Raw genomic sequence first — 19,121 nt, 5'->3', positions numbered from 1 at the left:
TATATATATATATATATATATATATATATATATATATATGAGAATTTTTTATTAATTTCTAGACAGTCTTGGTATTTTTTAGCTTTGCTTTTAAACTGTCTTTGGTCAATTGTTTTGGGTATCCTTTTTAGAAGCTTCTCACAATAGTTTGCAGGAATTTTAGCCCATTCCTCCTGACAGAATTGGTGTAACTTTGAATATAAGTATATAACAGCTTTGGATATAAGTATCCTGCTATAAATGTATAAGTCACGTTGAACCCATGAATTAAAGATAATTCTAGTTTTGTTTTTAGGTCAAAAATTCAGATTTTGATGAGATCGTTTGTCTTTTGTAAGGCAAATCCCCAGGTAGCTACTTCACACAATCTTTAACAGGTATGTTTTGTAAAAGCGATTGCTGTGTATCATAGAGGCAAAAATAAAATCACACTTTGTAATATTTTAATAAGCCAGAGGCTTCAGAAAAAGATTGAATAACACAAAAGGCTTAAAGAAATTTGAGCTTGATCTTTAAGAAATAAAGTGGTATCGTCTGCAAGTTGAGAAATTTTTAATTTTTTGTCCAAAAGTGAGACCTTTCAAATTTAGATTTTGTAAGTTAAGAGATAACAGTTCAAGGGCTAAAGAAAAAGAAATGGGGAAATGAGGCAGCCTTTGGTGCACACCTCTATCCCAACTAAAACGTTTAGTGGTTTGCAGATTGACCAAAACCGAAGAGTTAATGTCATCATAAAGTATTTTCATCACATTAAAAAAGTTATTCCCAAAACCATAAGCTCTGAGAGAATTACATAACAAAATAATGCTCTAATGAATCAAATGCTTTATAAAGGTCTAAAAACAAAAGAATAGATTCTGAGTCAATGTTATCTGAGTAGTCAAAAAGATCGAGTGCTAGTCTTATATTAGAGCTAATATGTCTATTATTTTCGAAAGGTTTTTTATTATTTTTTTTTTAATGAAAATACAAAATCCAAATACAACAAAATGGGATTCAACTTTACAAATTGTGTATCAAATATGGAAGGCTCAACACAAAATAATATACAGAAATACAAAAACTGTAAGTTACAAAAAACATTCGAGCTAAAATAAAATCAAGAGTGAAAAGAAAACATCAAAAGAAATCAATACAACATAGCGCTATTGCAAGTTATACGATACAAATAAAGTAAACATTTTTAAGGCAATTTTTGTTTTAATTTTAGCCAGGGCATCTGAAAATATTTTTTATAAAAGTATTTTTATAAATACAATAAGCAATAGGTGTTTTGAAATATCTGCATTTATGAATAAATATTTGGCTAATACAATGATCATATTCATCAAATCGTGCAAAACAGAGCAATATTTAGTAATTCCATATATAGTACATCTTGTAATGTAAAAGTCAATCCACATTCTTTATTATCAACCAGTCTTGTACTTTTTTCTAAAATGATTGAACGGCGCTGCAAGTAAAAAATGTGTGTTCTGTGTCTTTAATTAAGAGTTTACATAAATGGCATGGTGATATTTCTACATTAAATTTCAGGTGTAAAAATCTATTAGAAGGATATATATGATTTAATATTTTCAATTGTACTTCTTTTGCCTTCAGGAGAATTGGAAATTTAAGATATGTCATTCTAAAATGTTTAACAGTATTTTTATCCACTGAATGAAATAACTTATTTATATATAATACTTAATTACTATAATTTTATATAAATACTTAATAGGGGAAGCAAGATTGGATAATCATTTGTCTTAAATGTTTATTAGTGCAAAGTTTATAATCAAATTCAATCTCAACAATATATAATAAGGGAAGGACTGGAGTAATTTTCGAATAGGATGGGTAGCTTTTCATTAACATTTTTATACCTGATTGCATTAGTTTCCTAAAGGTTTCTTTTTTATTGAATACAAGAATAACAACATCACTGCATTGAAGAAAAATACATTAACAAAAAGAGAGAAGAGAGAAGGCGGGGGGGGGGGGGGGGGGGGGGGGGGGGATAAAAAATTACAAAGCCTCAATCATTGAGAAAAAAGATTATCATAAGCTTTAAGAAACTTATATTCTTATTATTACTAATAAGCTTAAGAGATTCAATATTGTTCAACAAGGAAAGTATTAAATATAGGTATGTAGGTTTTTATGAACTTATTTTGGTGTATAAAGATTTTACAGTGTAACACAAAAAAATTTACAATAAGATCGAGAGCATAATTCTTAATTCTTATTGTAACAACCTCTTTGAGGATATTAAATGGTCGTATGTCTGGTCGCTCCCCCAGAATTTTTTTTAACAAATAAAATTAAAGAAATATCTTTTAAAATTATTTACAGGTTTTATCCCGTTAAACAATTTTTACAAAAATGTAAAAATGACATTGGCATCTCTTGCTCTTTCTGTGAAACCTCTTCTGAATCTGTTGCTCACTTGTTTCGGGAGTGTCCCTCTGTTAAATCTTTTTGGTCTAATGTAAACTCTCTAATTATCCAAAAGGTTTGTGGAGATTTTTCTTTAAGCTATAGACATATTATTTTGTGGTTTTATATTAAAGGAAAAGAATTCCTTAATTCAACTTTTTGCATAAACCACATTTTATTTATTGGAAAGTTTTTTATACACAAATGCAAATATACTCATTGTAAGCCTATTTTTTTTTTTTTTTTTAAACGAGAACTAGCTCTTTATTTAAAAAAAAACCCATCACAGACTCTCACAATAAGAAAGCTATTAAAACTTATAAAATATGTGCTTTATTTAATATCCTGCAATAATTTGTTTAATCTTTGTCATGTGCCCTTAATTATTATTATTATTTCTCTCTCTCTCTCTCTCTCTCTCTCTCTCTCTCTCTCTCTCTCTCTCTCTCTCGTTGTCTTTATTTTGATTTACCTATATTATATTTGTTCTAAATTTGTTACATTCCACTTTTTCAAAAAGTAATATTTCTATTGATTGTACCATACTTTCAGTTTTGTATCTGTATTTGTTGTAAAGTACTGTTATTATTGCAAAAAAAAAAAAAAAAAAAAAGCATGATGTTTCTTAAAGGTTTTTCATAAAGGTTTCCTAAAGGTTTTTCATACATATATATATATACATATATATACATATATATACATACATATATATACATACATATATACATTCCATATATACATACATACACACACTAGATATCGCATAGGGACCCTGAGCATGCGTCAATAGCGCCGCCACATTGGTACAGTGCTCCCAGTACAAATGTCATTCAACCGCACTAGTCAAGTCAGTGTTATTACGTGAAGATGCGGGACTTTAGCGAGCAAAACAGAAAACAAAGCACAAAGGCAGAACATTCCATAGGTAATAAAAAGTTTTTTCTGTTTTTGTATGTTCTGAACTTTTGTGCTAATCAGGTAACGTTATTGATGAAAACAGTGACTTACTGCATTCACCATAAGGCAAAGCAGCTCCAACTCGCTCCCGCTCCGTCAGTATGAGAAGTGAAAGCAGGAGAGGAGCTGTGTTTCAGGACATGATTAGATCAAATTTAACAGGGAGGGTGGATAGTACATTTCTGTACACACAAACACAAGCTTTTTGTCAGGAATGTGATGTAAAATTATAATTTTCGTAATTAGAAAAAAAAAATTACATACAACATCCAGGAAAACTCCCGATCATAGATATATGTGTATATCTCTGGCTTTGGATGGCCACAGTCCTCCACTGTACCTTGGTCCTGCATTCATTTCAAAGGAGCGCTACCCTGTAGCAAGATGGCGGCGCTATTGACGCATTCCGTCCAATAGACAACAATAGGCCAGGCGACATCTAATGTATATATCTATGAAGGTTTTTAACGGGTTTTTGGGGCGGAACTGACGTGCCAGTGTGGAGACGGAAGACACGTGACACGATTGGGAGTGCTGTCATGTGATGGTTTCTGCGTTTGCAGCAAATCTCTTCACAGCCAAGAGGCAAACACAACCTCAAAAACGCTCCTGAGACGAATAAAAAACCCAAATTCAGGATACTGAACCCGCTGGGCGGCCATCATGGGGTGCTGTTTCAGCAGCGACAGCGAGACGACGGATCCGGTAACTCAAAACACTAATAATGCAGCTTAATGTAGCGTCTGTAGTCCTGCAACAACATTTACTAACGACACACTTTCAATACAGTTGTGTGTTTGTGATTCAAGAACAGCTCAATACTGAGTGCTTGTCAAAACTACAACAAACTTAATCCACTAACGCTACTTTATTTATGTATATTTGATCATTAACGTGTGTTTGTAATGAACTGAAGCTGGTGTTTCGGTGGAGTTAGTCTTAAATTGGGAGTTTTGTGTTGGATGTGGGTCTAATGTGTCAGATCTGACATGTGCTAATGCTAATGTTTGGGGAAATGTAGTGTTAGGGTTTCCACAATGATGGAAAAGTTAAATATATTAGTGCATTTTAGGCCTGGGAGTTTTTATAACAGTTGTACGAAAATATGGGGAGTATTTATGATTTTATTGAGTGAAAAAGAAAAAAAATTAAGCCAATCGTGAAAAGGTTTATTAAATTAAAATGTGCAAATTTTGTTGGATTTACACTAAAAGTTAGTTTTATGCTGTCCAATGCTGAAAAATAACTTAAAATACCAATAATAATGCAGCTTAATGTAGTGTCTGTAGTCCTGCAACAACATTTACTTACGACACACTTTTAATACAGTTGTGTGTTTGTGATTCAAGAACAGCTCAATACTGAGTGTTTGTCAAAACTACAACAAACTTAATCCACTAACGCTACTTTATTTATGTATATTATATCATAAGCGTGTGTTTGTAATGAACTGAAGCTGGTGTTTCGGTGGAAATAGTCTTAAATTGAGAGTTTTGTGTTGGATTTGGATCTAATGTGTCAGATCTGACATGTGCTAATGCTAATGTTTGGGGAAATGTAGTGTTAGGGTTTCCACAATGATGGAATAGTTAAATATATTAGTGCAGTAATTCTCAAACTTTTTTCATCAAGTACCACCTCAGAAAAGATTGTTCCTCCAAGTACCACCATAATGACCGGTATTGAAATACAGTAGCGTAGTAGGCCCAGTAAAACAGCTGCAGCTCTGCACAGTTTAATAACGTGGTAAAATAACTACTACTATTAAGGATATTTATTATTATAAGCCACTTTAAACATTATAAATAGTAACATTAAGACTGTACTCTGCTTATATGTAAACAAACAAACAAAAAAATTAATGTTAACGTTTAAATTAATGTGCTTTTAAAGGTTTAATAAAAATGGTAGGTTACTGTCCTTAAATAGAAAAAAACTGCTGTACTTAAATGTAAAGTCCTATTTATCAAAACCTGGAAATGTTGCTTGGACCTCATAAATAGGCTATATGTCATCATATTCATATTCAAACCATTTTTGATAAATTTTGAAATATATGTTGCTTGTACGTGACATGTAGGATTCCTCTGCGTACCATTAGAAGGAAGCCTGCGTACCGCTAGTGGTACACGTACCACAGTTTGAGAACCACTGTATTAGTGGATTTTAGGCCTGGGAGTTTTTATAATAGTTGTACGAAAATATGAGGAGTATTTCTGATTTTAGTGAGCTAAAAAAAAAAAATTAATTAAGCCAATCGTGAAAAGGTTTTTAAATTAAAATGTGCAAATTTTGTTGGATTTACACTAAAAGTTAGTTTTATGCTGTCCAATGCTGAAAAATAACTTAAAATACCAATAATAATGCAGCTTAATGTAGCGTCTGTAGTTCTGCAACAACATTTACTTACGACACACTTTTAATACAGTTTAATGCAGTTATGATTTTAGTTGGTTTTAAATAATAAACTGAAGCCAAACGTGAAAATGTTTTAAATTAAAATGTCTAAATATTGTAGGGTTTGCACTAAAAGTTGGTGTTATGCTGTCCAGTACAGACAAATACCCAAAACACTAATAATGCAGCTTAATGTAGCGTCTGTAGTCCTGCAACAACATTTACTTACGACACATTTTTAATACAGTTGTGTGTTTATGATTCAAGAACAGCTCAATGCTGAGTGTTTGTCAAAACTGCGTCAAAATTATTCCAGTTACGCTACTTTTTTTATGTATATTTGATCATCAACGTGTGTTTTTTTAATGAACTAAAGCTGGTGTTTCTGTGGGATTTGTCGTAAATTGTGTTGGATTTGGATCTAATGTGTCAGATCTGACATGTCCTAATGTTAATGTTTGGGGATATGTAGTATTAAGGGTTTTCTCAATGATGGAAAAGTTGAATGTATTAGTGGATTTTCAGGTCTGGGAGTATTTATAACAGTTGTACGAAAGTATGAGGAGTATTTATGATTTATTTTTATATTGGGATATCGCCCACTCTTTTTTTCTATTTTTATTTAATTTAATTATTTTTCCTGGTCATTGCGCCTTTGCTGTGTACTGTGTAAATGCAGACAATCGGATACGAGTCCCTTTTAATTAATGATGTAAGCAGGTCATCAAAAAAATCAGATACAGTCACAAAATCGCAATTGACCATCAAGATCTGCAGCGTGAATGCAGCCTGTTAGCTTACATGAAAATAAAGTGGTCTTTCTGGGTGTTTGAACAGGATGTGTTGATGTTTTGGTCCTGCAGGATGGAGATGAGGTGAAGCCACTGATTCCTGACCCAAACCAAGAAAGAAAACCCACTAATGGCTCAGAGCGAAATGCAGACAATCTGCCGTCCAACCGCACAGACGAACAAGCCCTGCTCACGGTCATCCTGCAGCGGACGGCACTGTACGACACGCTGCTTTACTTTGACTACTTTTCTCTGGCTAACGAGTCCTCGATTATCCTTTAGTTTGGTCCCACTTTATATGGATTTCATTTCTTTAGATTACAACAAATGTTTCTTTGAATTTTAACTTGATTTTCTTTCAATTATTAGTCACTTTCTTTTGTAACTAGCTTTTTCTTTTGGTAGATTATAACTCGCTTTTATTTATTATGACTCAATTTTCTTTAGATTATTATTCAATTTTATTTTGATTATAACTCTTTTTATTGGAAGATTATTATTTACTTTCTTTTATAACTCACTTTTCTTTAGATTATAGCTCAAATTTCTTTACAATAATTCACTTTCCTGTAATTCTGGTGTGGTTTTGCTCTTTGTTAGGAACATTATTGATGTGTCTGCAGTGGATTCTCAGGGCATGGAGCAGCATGAATACATGGATAGAGCCAGACAGTACAGGTGGGTTACAGCTCTGAAGCTTTATTATTAGTATTAAAGGTGCAGTAGGTGAATTGCCACAATGCTAACTGCTTAATATCTTTGAAACACAGTCCTCCCCCTGGCGTCCAAAGCCACTCCTCCTGAAACACGAACGCTCACCTTAATGATAACAGAAGACAATCCACTAGATCAGAAGTGTCCAAACTCTGTCCTGGAGGGCCGGTGTCCTGCATAGTTTAGTTCCAACTTCCTTCAACACACACTTTCTAGTTTTTCTAGTAAGAGCTTGATTAGCTGGTTCAGGTGTGTCTAATTAGGGTTGGAACTAAACTTTGCAGGACACCGGCCCTCCAGGACCGAGTTTGGACACCCCTGCACTATATCATGTCATTCACTAGTTATAAAACTTCATAGTACTTTATAATACTACAGTTCTGAACTGTTATTTTTAGCAAGTTTTCAGTTGTGTAGCAAGCAGAACTTGTCATAATTGAAAATATTTTATGCATGCAAGGATTGGATTGCTGGTCTCACTCTCTCATGCGATTTGTCCTAAAGCCACTACTGTATGCTTAGTGGTTGGCCGGCGGGGTGCAGGAATTACACTTATTACCAAGCCATACTTGCATGCTATTTCAGAGTGAACATTCAGAGTAGAGGTAAACAATATAGGGAAAAACTGAACCAATGTGAATATTAAACCAACTTCAGCTCAGTAAAGCAGGCTAGGTGGAATAGCGCTATTTACTTCTGTTAAAAAATCTACATTATCGATGCTGTAAAAGGGCCATATGAAACTGAAAATACTCAGATCAATCTTTCACCAGGAGATTTCAGTGGCTGAACAACAATTCTGTGCATATAGCCCATTTAAAACATCTGCATCAGCTCTGCGTGACTAAAAGAGTTTTAAAACAGAACAATACCTGTGTAAAAGAAACACTTCAGCTATGGTGTTATCCTTCCTAGCGTGCAAAAGTAACTCTAATATTGATTCAGGATTTTTTTTTTTAAGCTTTTGATTCAGCATTTGTTTTTACCGCTGTCTGTCTTGTGTGCACATAAACGCGCACCGCACGTAACAACAAACGGCAGATCTGCGTGAACAGATGTACAAATCTACATTTGATGACACCGTTTGGGCTACTTATCAGAATAATAGAAATTGTCGGCCTGACAAATTTTAATTGGATGAACATTTTTTTTGTTTTATGCTTTACCCAGATTATGAGAATACATAAATACATTTAGATCATGTACTTTAATCAGTACTATTGGAATGTGAAGAGACTTTCAACCAGCATGTTTCTGAACACAATCACCTACTGCACCTTTAAATGTTTTTTTTTATTAATATTAATAACATTACCATTTTATAATTTAATTTTAAATGAAATTTCATTGACACTCAAGCAGTAGTGCATGCTTCTAACAATACCAACATCATGGATTTATTTTTCGCCAAAAACGTTATGCTAGAAAAGATCAAATGTTAGCCTTTAACGCGTTGTAAAAATGTCTAAAAACCTGATAGAATAAATCACATTAAGAAAAAAACAATCAAAAACATTGCAGATCTGACATTCTGAGAAATTTGCAATTTTCTAAGAATTTTTCGATAGCATTTCTTACAGTTCTTTGGGATCCAATTGTCCTAAAATGTTATATAAGATTGAGTTCTCAATGCAGTGTGTGTTTTTGAGCTGAATAATATGTTTGTGTGTTTGTGTGTGTTTCAGCACTAAGCTGGAGGTGTTGAGCAGGACGCTGTCTCAGAAAAAGCCTGTTCCTCTGCCGTCACTGACCAGCCAACCGCACCAGGTGCTCGCCGCTGACCTGGTCCCACACGCAGACGTCCAGCAGGTCAGACTCGCAGCATTGCACACTTCATTAAACCTAGCGAAAAACAGGGAACTCCAACAACACTTGTAATAAAAGGAGAAAAATGTATGAAATAATGTAAATGCCAGTGTGTTTAAGCTTAAAAGCCTTCCTCAGGGCACAGAAACACATCGCATACAAACATAAATATGCATCTCTGTCCACATCAATTCAACACATAATCAAACAATACAAATAGGGCGTTTAGAGGTCATTTCTGGTTACTAATGTCAAAATTTACCGAAATTGAATGGTCTATTCTGGGAAAATTATGTCACATCCGTGCCTGTGTGAACACTTTTTTTTTTTTAATGAATTTACCAGTAAATTCATTCGGGAAATTTTCTGGATATTTACCGGTATCACTAGGAACACACGGAATCTGCGTGCGCAGAATTCAGCAGATTTTCTGCAGATTTTTAGCCCATCATTAATTCTGTTTATTTATTTAAGTAAATGTGTAAATCTAAATTTATTCAGTCTTTTAATTAATTACAGTAATATTATTGATTAATATGGAAATGTTCATCTGATTTATGTACAACACAGTTTGTACAGTAATATTTTCTGTCTTTTAGTAGAGATATTATATAAGAAAATTGCTTTGTTTACCAAATGAAGTGGATCTAATTGGATTTGCATTTTAAACATTAAATAAAAGTTAAAAAGGTATTAGTTTTTATTACATTTAATAAGGTTTTAGTTATGATACTCCCAAAATAATTCCGCAGAAATCCGCAGACTTTTACCAAAATTCTCCGCAGAAGAAGCAGAAAACGTCTGCAGATTCCGTCTGGCCCTGCGTATCACTGTGTGAAAAGAGCTTATACATTAGCAGTCTCTGCTGCTCCTTCCTTTAATAACAGACGGCTGGCGAATCCCACGTTGCAGCTTAGGTTATTGTATCAATCATCAGAAAAATGACAGGAACAAACACCGCACACAGTTAGCTATACTGTGGTGTTGTTGTGAAAATGAACTTCAACCCTTTAGTCCCCACAGCCACCTATCTGGACACCTCTCAGTAATCGTCATCTTCTTGTCATCATCAATCCCATGGTCCCTCGCACTCCGCTTGTGTCTAAAGGGAAAGGCGCGTTCATGTTTTACCGGATCTGATAGTTCATATTTTTGGTATTGTTGTGTGTCAACGTCGATGCGAACAACCAAATCGAGTCGAATCTTTTAATAAAAAAATCAATATTTTTAAACAAGGTGCCCTTTTAGATTTAACCCTCAAGGCTGATTTATACTTCTGCGTCAAACGTCGGCGTATGCTACGGCGCTGACACATAGCCCTTCGCCGTGGCCATCGCCGTCACTGACGTGCACCTCTCAAAAAATGTAACTACACGTCGCAACGACTTGTAGCGTAAGCTCTGTGATTGGTCGGCTTGGTAGCGCTGACGAGTCTGGGCGGAACCGAGAGCCGCGCGAATGGCACGAGCGATTGTTTACAAGTGTGGAGTCCCGTGAAGGAGCTCCGGATGGAAAGTTTTGTGTTGTGTTTACCTCATAGTCAAAGTTGTTGCACGTCCGCCGGTTCCTGCCTCAAAATGAGCGAGTTTGAGCCACTTGTACACCCCGGAAGTGTTCAGGAAAAGCAAAAAAGCAGAGAAGAAACTCGACACAGAGGAACATTAACACCTCACTGCCCACTAGCGTTTCGGAAGTGTTAATACAGACCAACAGAGACAGCGCGCAGAAGTATAAATGCACAGCCACGCGCGTTGCCTGCGCCGTGGGTTACGCCAGTCACTTGACGCAGAAGTATAAACCAGGCTTCAGCTGGATGTTCTCATTCAGTTAGAGCTGTGTTACACACTGCATGGAGGGTCATTTTCAAAAATGCACAATAGGAGCTCTTTAAAAGTCATTATAATGGAAGTCAACGGGAAAAAAAACAGCCCCCAACTAACGAAAGGGGAGTCAATTTGCGTATAGTGTATTGAGTTTTGAAAAATTCAAAGCTTTTTCCCAAAATGTGTGTCAAAATAAGATTCATTACCAAAAATCATACCATTTGCTGAAATACATAGAAAGTTGTAGGCCTTAATATCACCCCAGAATGGATGAAAACGTCCCCAACAGCACACAAGGGTTAACAATAGTGTATATCAGTAATTAAAAATAAAAAAATAAGCCTGTGCTGTTTTTCTCTTTCACATCAGCTCATTTATTGGCTCTATCACTAAATACGATGCATGCTTTGTTTAATTTCTAACATTTCTGTCCTCCTCAGGTCTCGAAGATCGCTGCGTACGCCTATAGCGCCATCTCACAAATCAAAGTAGATGCCAAGGAAGAGCTCGTGGTGCAGTTTGCTATACCATGATCCATATAAAACGGACCCCTTTCCGCCCAAATCCTGTTTCTGTCTCTTCTTCTCACCCTTTCACTTTCCTTCCGAACGTCTGGAGATGCAGAGGCCCCTGCGTTTGTTCCTCTGAATGTCCTGCAGATTAATATAATTCACCCCGGGCAGAGCTGCTTAAGTAAATCCCACAATCTCAGAGATATTCGGTGGTGTTTTCAGGCGTGTTTGTGCATTAATCAAACTCAAATGCAACATAAGCTGGCCTCTTGTGTCGGGCTGCAACTGTTGCTTTGTTTTCCTTCTGTTGGCTTTCGAATGTCCTGATTGGTTGTTAAACCGAGTAGCGCATCCAGTCCTCTTCTACTTGAACTACTCGTGGATTGATTGGGATATACCTGGGTCATCTTAACACACCGCTTTGTTTCCTGCACGTTGTTTATTGGTTCTGCTGTAGGATTTTGGATCCACTGGGGTTTAGATCAGTGTTTCTCAACCACATTCCTGGAGGACCACCAGCACTGCATATTTTGGATGTCTCCTTTGTCTGTCACACCTATTGCTGGTCGTTTAGTGTAATGAGCTGATGATCTGCATCGTGTTTGGTTAAGCAGACATGGAAAATTTGCAGAGCTGGTGGCCCTCCAGGAACGTGGTTGAGAAACACTGGCTTAGAGTTCATCTTTCAGTCCAACTATGCGCTGTGGTTGTAGATTGGGATGCGGATTATTCAGTTTACATATTACACACGTATATAATGATGCAGAAAACTCTCTATTTTTATTTTTACGTCTTTATTTGGGTTTGTTTTGTGTGAACGATCTGCTTGATGTTCAGTCGTACGTATTTTTGACTGGTTTGGATTCGAGTCTGCTTGATATTCAGAGATATGGGATTTCTTTGCAGTTTACATGTTGATAATTCATGTTTTTTTGTCGATCAGCATTTTTAATGCAAGTTTATTTCCGACATGGGATAAAATTAAAAGCTTTTGCACATTTTTATCTCCTAATTCTAGCTTTTACCTGTAATTGTAAATCAGTGTTTGGTATTAAGAGTTAACATCATGCAATTATGACTTTTCCCCCCGTCTTAGATTTGCTCATTTGTGTCTCACAACTTTGAGTCATAGAAGGTTTATATTTTATATTTAGTAACTAAGAAAATGTTGAACATGGAGAACGTTGAGGCTGTAAAGAATTCAGACCAATAATTTCTGCGATTTGCCATTTTATATCTTACAATTTACGATTTAATTGTGCACTTATTTCTCTGGTTTGTGGGTTTACGTCGGAAATTTGAGTTAGTAATTGCAGTTTTAAGTTCACATCTTGCAATTCTGAGATTAAGATTAAACTATAAAAACAGATGAAGAGTTCAGATGTAAACACTTCATAGTGCCATCTAAAAAATTTAATCTGAAATGAGCATTTTATCTCACCGCCCAATGATTATTATCAGTTATTTCACTTTAAAAGTGATGAAAATAATCTTTTCCCATAAAAGTGAAATTACTAACCCTACACGCAGGAGCCTGAGAAAAGAGCTCCGTTTAGAAGAAAACTGAACTCTTCAGATGCAGTTCTGAAAGTATTGCAAGATAAAACTGTAGATTTCTGCCCTTTTTCCTGTTATAATTGACATTTATAGTTTGCATCTGATAAATTTGAAGTTAAAACCATTAGGAATTAATTTCTTGCCATTTTGAGGGATAAAAATCATAATCTAATCCAATGAATTTACAATACAGATGTGAGAAATATTAATAATAAAAATAATTCAGGATTGAGAGAAACTCCTTTTTCTCACATTTGTTTTTCTTACACTTTTTTCTTAAGTTTTTCCTTTAAGTTTTAGTTTTTTTCTAAACAAATTATGAGTTTATATCTTAGTTCTGAGAAAATTATGAGGCCTTTAAAAATAGATGTTTTTAATAGTGATCTATTTGTATAAACATGATCTATTTTCCACAGAATTGCAAGACATAAACTCTTTTCCAAGACTTGCCAGATGCAAAAGATTCAAAAGCATCTAAATGCTGAGTGAAATGTTTTCCTAAAATGAATTTTTTTTTCAGTAAAACCATACAGAGATAATTTCTTGAAAGTTTGAAGGATAAAAATTATAGTCTAATTCAATGAATTTACAAAACAGATGTGAGAAATATTAATAATAAAATTCTGGATTGAGAAAGAAACTTCTTACTTTTTCTTTTAACCTGTGAGTTTGTTGTAGTTCTATAAACAAATAATGAGTTTATATCTTATATACAATACTGACACAATTGAGATCTTTAAAAGAGATGTTTCTCCTAATAGTGATATAGTTTATAAATTTGAGATGCAGTTGCGAGAAATAAAGTCATAGTTTGTATAAACATCAGCAATTTTTTCCTCAGAATTTCAAGACATAAACTCTTTTTCCAAGACTTGCCAGATACAAAAGTCTCTAAATACCGAGTGAAATGTTCTTAAAATTAGCATTTGTTTTTCTCAGCTTCCTATGTTCATTTTCTGTTATTTTACTTTAAAGGCAATGAAAAGAACTTATCCGTCACTGTAAAAGTAAAAATACTGAGCCTACACACAGGGGTAGGAGAAAAATATAAATTTTAGAAGGTAATATCAAATGGCTTTAACATCTAAAGTCTTCATGTACGCTAGTATTTAGACGCCCCTCCAAATGATGAGAAAGTCAGAGATGTTTGACCTAAAATCTAAATTAAGATCAAAATTGTGTTATAAAAAAGTTGCCTTTTTTATCCCATGGCGGAAATCATACCGACTTCCATATTTTTGTTCCTCATTGCAGTTTATGACAGAACAAGTGACGAGCTGTGCCATGTCATATCAATAATTCAGACATTTTTCAATCCTACAAAGCGCCTCTACTATAGCGGAAGAGAAAGGGTCTTTCCTTAATCTGCACCTTTCCTATTAAACTCAAAACAGTCAGGACGGCGGTTAAACCAGGCCTATTTGAAGCACACAGCCTGTCTTATGGAGAAACACACACTGTGAAAAGTATCTGTTAATGAACAGTTTCTGTTTATTTACGGTTGTGAATTGCATCATGGGAGCTTGATCTCGGCTCTGTTGGCTATTGATGTCGAAAATGCAACCCCACAGTTTACCAAAGTGACTTTTTAAGTAATAATATAATGTTTAAGAAGTAATATATTGTGAAATAAGTCTGTAAAATAGCAGAAAATGTGCTGGCAGTCTAATACAAAGTGTTTATAGCATAATATACAACACCAACTCAGACAATATATCACTTTAAAGTATTAAAAATGTCAATAAAAGTCACTTTTTAAGGTTAAAAGATGTCACAATAAATAATAATGCAATTCAAAAGCATAAATAAACAATAATAATCTGAAAAAAATCACAAAACTGCTTGTTTACGGATATTTTTGTCACTGTGTACTGTGTTTTGGATGTAGCGGTGTGCTTGAATGGTTGCGGTTGAATTTAGTAGTTTGTAAATGACGTTTCTGTGTCAAAGCCTTTAATGTACAGAGTGTAAAATGATCGAGGATGAATGATTGATTGATTAATACTGGTGTAGCGGGAAGTGTGAACAGCTCTACAGCGCCCCCTGGCTGTGTTATGCCTTAGTCGTAAGGCTTTGCGATCAGTAGCTTGTTTTTAGCTAATTAAACAGGGACACTTTTACCTTGCCTGTTCCACTTTTAACAATAAACACAATTAACTTAGTCTATGTTTGTTTTTGTTAGCTTTTTTTTTGTGGGTGTGCCGTTAAAACTGAATCAAATGGAAACAACAGCAGTTTGAAATGCCGCACGGTGTGTTTGTGTAATTATTTATTTTTGATTTTATGTATTTATGCTAGAGCTCACAGGCAGTGTGGCACAATTGGCTCTCCGGATCAACAAAGGCACATTATTCTCTTACTTTAAGGTTTTTAAAGGGATCTATTACGTTGCAATACTCAAAATGGTTTTCGGTTCGTTTTTGTTGCAGTGTACTAATAGTGTTCATTGTTTATGTGGTAAATGCTACCTGATTTACAGAGAGAACTTTTTTCTTAGGCTAGTACCAAAAAATTGAGCTCAATATTATGTTAACACTGTTTTTTTTGTTTTTGTTTTGTTGAATGAAAATATGCATTAAAGACTTAATTATACAAAATTAAAACGTTTGAGGATGTTTTGTTCATGGTTTATAGTTTACGATAAACGCTCATATAAATAATCCCTTTCACACGAACAGACTGTTTTGGATTTATTCCATAAATTTTTTGAGTATTTATCGAATTTACCAACATAAGTTCATTCTGAACACGTAGCCCTATATACATCACTGTAGATTGCGAATTATTTACCCAGAAGTACACATTTCGTCTTTAAAACGAACGCTACGGGGTGATATGACGCGTTCCTTCTTGCGTTTACGAGCTGACCTCTTTTTTTGGATTGCTTTTAAAAACACTGTTGGTTTGTGTTTAGGAAAGTGGGTGGGTGCTGGTCAGTCGGTGCTTTTAAAAACACAGTTGCTTTGGTTTAGGGAAGTGGGTGGGCAGGTCAGTCGGTCGACAGTGGCCTTTGGTGGATTTGCGCGAGAACAGCAGGCGCAAATGGCTTTTGTGAGAGAAATTTGAGATCTAAAAATGCGTACAGAGCGGCCTCTGGTGGATTCGCGAAAACAAAAACTGCAAAACAATAGTACCTCCTGGAACGAATAGCGGTATGTTTTCAGAATGAGCCTGAGGTGGATGTTACTTTGCGAAAGTGGTAACCGTCATAAGCCCAGACTGCGTATGCAAGATTAATTTTCTTGTTGCGTCTATTTTCTAGGAAATTACCAGTAAATTTTTTAATTAACGGAAAAGTAATTCCACACATTTTCTGGAATGAGAAGTTGTACCATTACTTATAAGTTTCCAGTATTATTAAGTTCACTGTTAAAGTCGTTCTGTTAATTTTTTGAGAGTTTATCAATATTAATCTGCGACTGCAAGTAAACTTGCGTACACAGTCTATATTTATGACGATATCAGGTTTTCTAGTTTGTGAATAATTTCTGGAAATTACTAGTATATTACTCTGAATGGTCTCATTTTTCAAAATAACAGAAAAATAATTGCGCAAATTTTAATGAATGAGAAATTGGAATATTACTCAGAAATTTGCAGAAATATTTTGATTGAATATACCGTTACAGTCGTTTCTGTAACTCATTGAGGATTTACCGATATTACTCTGCGAATACAGGTAAACCTGCGTACGCAGTCTAGGTTTATGATGATATCAGATTTTCTATTTTGCGAATAACTTTTGGAAAATTAACAGTAAATTGCTGTAAACGGTCTCATTTTTCAAAATAACGGAAAAATAAGCAAATTGTATAGAACGAGAAGTTGGAACATTACGCAAAAATTTTCGCAATTAATAAATTTACTGTCGAAGTTGTTCTGTTCATTTTTCGAGAGTTTACCGATATTACTCTGCAAAAGGGGTAAATTACATGCGCAGTCTAGGCTTATGATGATTTCAGATTTTTTTGTTGAGTTTAATTTCTGAAAAAAATTCCCAGTAAATTGCTGTGAATGGTTTCATTTTTCGAAATAACAGAAAAAAATAACGGAAAAATAATTGCGCAAGTTTTCTGGAATGAGAAGTTGTAACTATTTATAAATTTCTGCAATTATTTGTATTCACTAGAGTCATTTACTCTGCAAAAGGGGTAAACTTGCATACACAGTCTAGGTTTATGACAATATAAGATTTTCTAGTTTGCAAATAATTTTTGGAAAATGAACAGTAAATTGCTGTAAACAGTCTAATTATTCAAAATAACAAAAATAATTGCGCAAATTTTCCCGAATGGGAAGTTTTAATCATACAAGTTTCCAAAATTATTAAATTTACTGCTAAAATCGTTCAGTTAATTTTTAGAGAATTTACAGTTGTTAGGCAGGTAAACTTGGGTACACAGTCTTGGTTTATGACAAAATCAGATTTTCTTGTTGTGATTTAACTTCCATACAATTATCGGTAAATTGCTGTAAACTGTCTCATTTTTCAAAATAACGGAAAAATATTTGAGCAAATTTTAATGAATGAGAAATCTGAATATTACTCGAAATTTACAGAATTATTTTAATAGATTTACCGTTAAAGTTGTTTTGTTAATTTTTCGAGAGTTTACCGATATTACTCTGCAAAAGGGGTAAACTTTCATACGCAGTCTAGGCTTATGATGACGATATCAGATTTTTTTGTTGTGATAAATTTCTGGAAAATTACGAGTAAAATGAGGTGAATGGTTTCATTTTTTTTTTTAAATAACGGAAAAATAATTGCGCAATTTTTCTGGAATGAGAAATTGGAATATTACTCAGAAATTTATGGAATTATTTTAATTGAATTTACCGTTAAAGTCGTTTCTGTAAATCATTGAGGATTTATCGATATTACTCTGCAAATGTGGGTAAACCTGCGTATGCAATCTAGGTTTATGACGATATCAGATTTTCTAGTTAGTAAATAATTTCTTGAAAATTACCAATAAATTGCTCTGATCGGTCTCATTTTTCAAAACAACGGAAAAATAATTGCGCAAATTTTATATAATGAGAATTTGGAATATTACTCAGAAATCTTCGCAATTAATACATTTACTGGTAAAGATGTTCCATTAATTTTTCGAGAGTTTACCAATATTACTGCAAAAGGGCTAAACTTGCATACGCAAACTATAGGCTTATGACGATATCAGATTTTTTGTTGCGTTTAATTTCTGGAAAATTACCAGTAAAATTCTATGAATGGTCTCATTTTTTAAAATAACGGAAAAATAATTGCGCAAATTTTATAGAATGAGAAGTTAGAATATTACTCTGAAATTTTTGCAATTAATAAATTTACTTGTAAAGTCGTTCCATTCATTTTTGAGAGTTTACCAATATTACTCTGCAAAAGGGGTAAACTTCAATAAGCAGTCTAGGCTTATGACGATATCAGATTTTTTTTGTTGTGATTAATTCTGGAAAATTACCAGTAAATTGCTGTGAACAGTTGTAATATTACTTTTAAGACATTTGAATTTACTGGTAAAGTCCTTTGGGTAATTTATTGTGAATTTACTGATGTTACTTTGCGAAAGGGGAAAACTTGTGTACACAGACTACGCTTGCGTGTTTATCGCATTTTGTTTTTTGCAATTAATTTCCAGTAATTAATTAGCTAAAATAAAACAAATAAGACTTTCTCTAGAAGACAAATATAGGAAATACTGTTTAAAAAATCCATTGCTCAGTTAAACATCATTTGGGAAATAATAAAAAAAGAAATTCACAGGAGGGCAAATAATTTTGGTTCAGCTGTGTGTAATGCGGACAGCTCAAAAATATGTTGAATGGATTTTTTTTTCTTGTTTCCTAAGATGTTTCTCCACTTATTGATGTGTCTTCATCTCAACAGCTAATGAAGAAACACTCAGGCAGACTGAAGTAACTCTACAAGATTAATTGCAGCTCGAAATAAATGTTTATTTGACTCAGTCTATCTACTGTATGTCACGTTACACTGAAAAAAATGATTGGATTTACATTTTTTAGGGTATGTTGTTGCAAACAATTAATATGGACTGAATTTAAACAAACAAATTAAATGTAATAATGTTTAACTTAATTAGTTTGTTTAAATTCAGCCCATATAAATAGTTTGCAACCGC

General features: G+C 34.0%; 3 protein-coding genes across 7 annotated transcripts in view; 2 read left to right on the top strand and 1 right to left on the bottom strand.

Moving 5' to 3' along the window:
- Nucleotides 1-19,121, top strand: part of gria4a (glutamate receptor, ionotropic, AMPA 4a) — an 877,747-nt gene that overhangs the window by 675,254 nt on the left and 183,372 nt on the right. The window lies entirely within an intron of this gene.
- On the top strand, nucleotides 3,859-11,473 carry lamtor1 (late endosomal/lysosomal adaptor, MAPK and MTOR activator 1). 2 transcript variants are annotated; one of them, NM_001282140.2, is made up of 5 exons: nucleotides 3,859-4,083; nucleotides 6,639-6,784; nucleotides 7,167-7,244; nucleotides 8,966-9,089; nucleotides 11,350-11,473. In NM_001282140.2, exons 1-5 carry the CDS (start codon nucleotides 4,042-4,044, stop codon nucleotides 11,440-11,442), a joined length of 483 nt encoding a protein of 160 aa, NP_001269069.1. In that variant the 5' UTR covers nucleotides 3,859-4,041; the 3' UTR covers nucleotides 11,443-11,473. The 2 variants fall into 2 exon arrangements, 1 of the variants encoding a protein (NP_001269069.1); XR_015508207.1 differs by lacking the exons at nucleotides 8,966-9,089; nucleotides 11,350-11,473 and adding an exon at nucleotides 7,581-8,232 and having other exon boundaries at nucleotides 3,870-4,083; nucleotides 7,167-7,434.
- Nucleotides 18,899-19,121, bottom strand: part of lrrc51 (leucine rich repeat containing 51) — a 10,867-nt gene continuing 10,644 nt past the window's right edge. For 3 of the 4 annotated variants that reach the window (XM_087283321.1, XM_087283322.1, XM_087283323.1), the window contains exon 5: nucleotides 18,899-19,121. This exon is cut by the window's right edge and continues 206 nt beyond it. The gene's annotated coding sequence lies outside the window, so the exon portion shown is untranslated. 4 annotated transcript variants of the gene reach the window in all.

Source organism: Danio rerio, chromosome 15 (genome assembly GCF_052040795.2).
Source record: "Danio rerio strain M-AB ecotype USA chromosome 15, GRCz13ab, whole genome shotgun sequence".
Lineage (NCBI taxonomy): Eukaryota > Metazoa > Chordata > Actinopteri > Cypriniformes > Danionidae > Danio > Danio rerio.
Note: the sequence above shows the minus strand (reverse complement) of the source record. Positions and strands in the feature narration are given on the sequence as shown.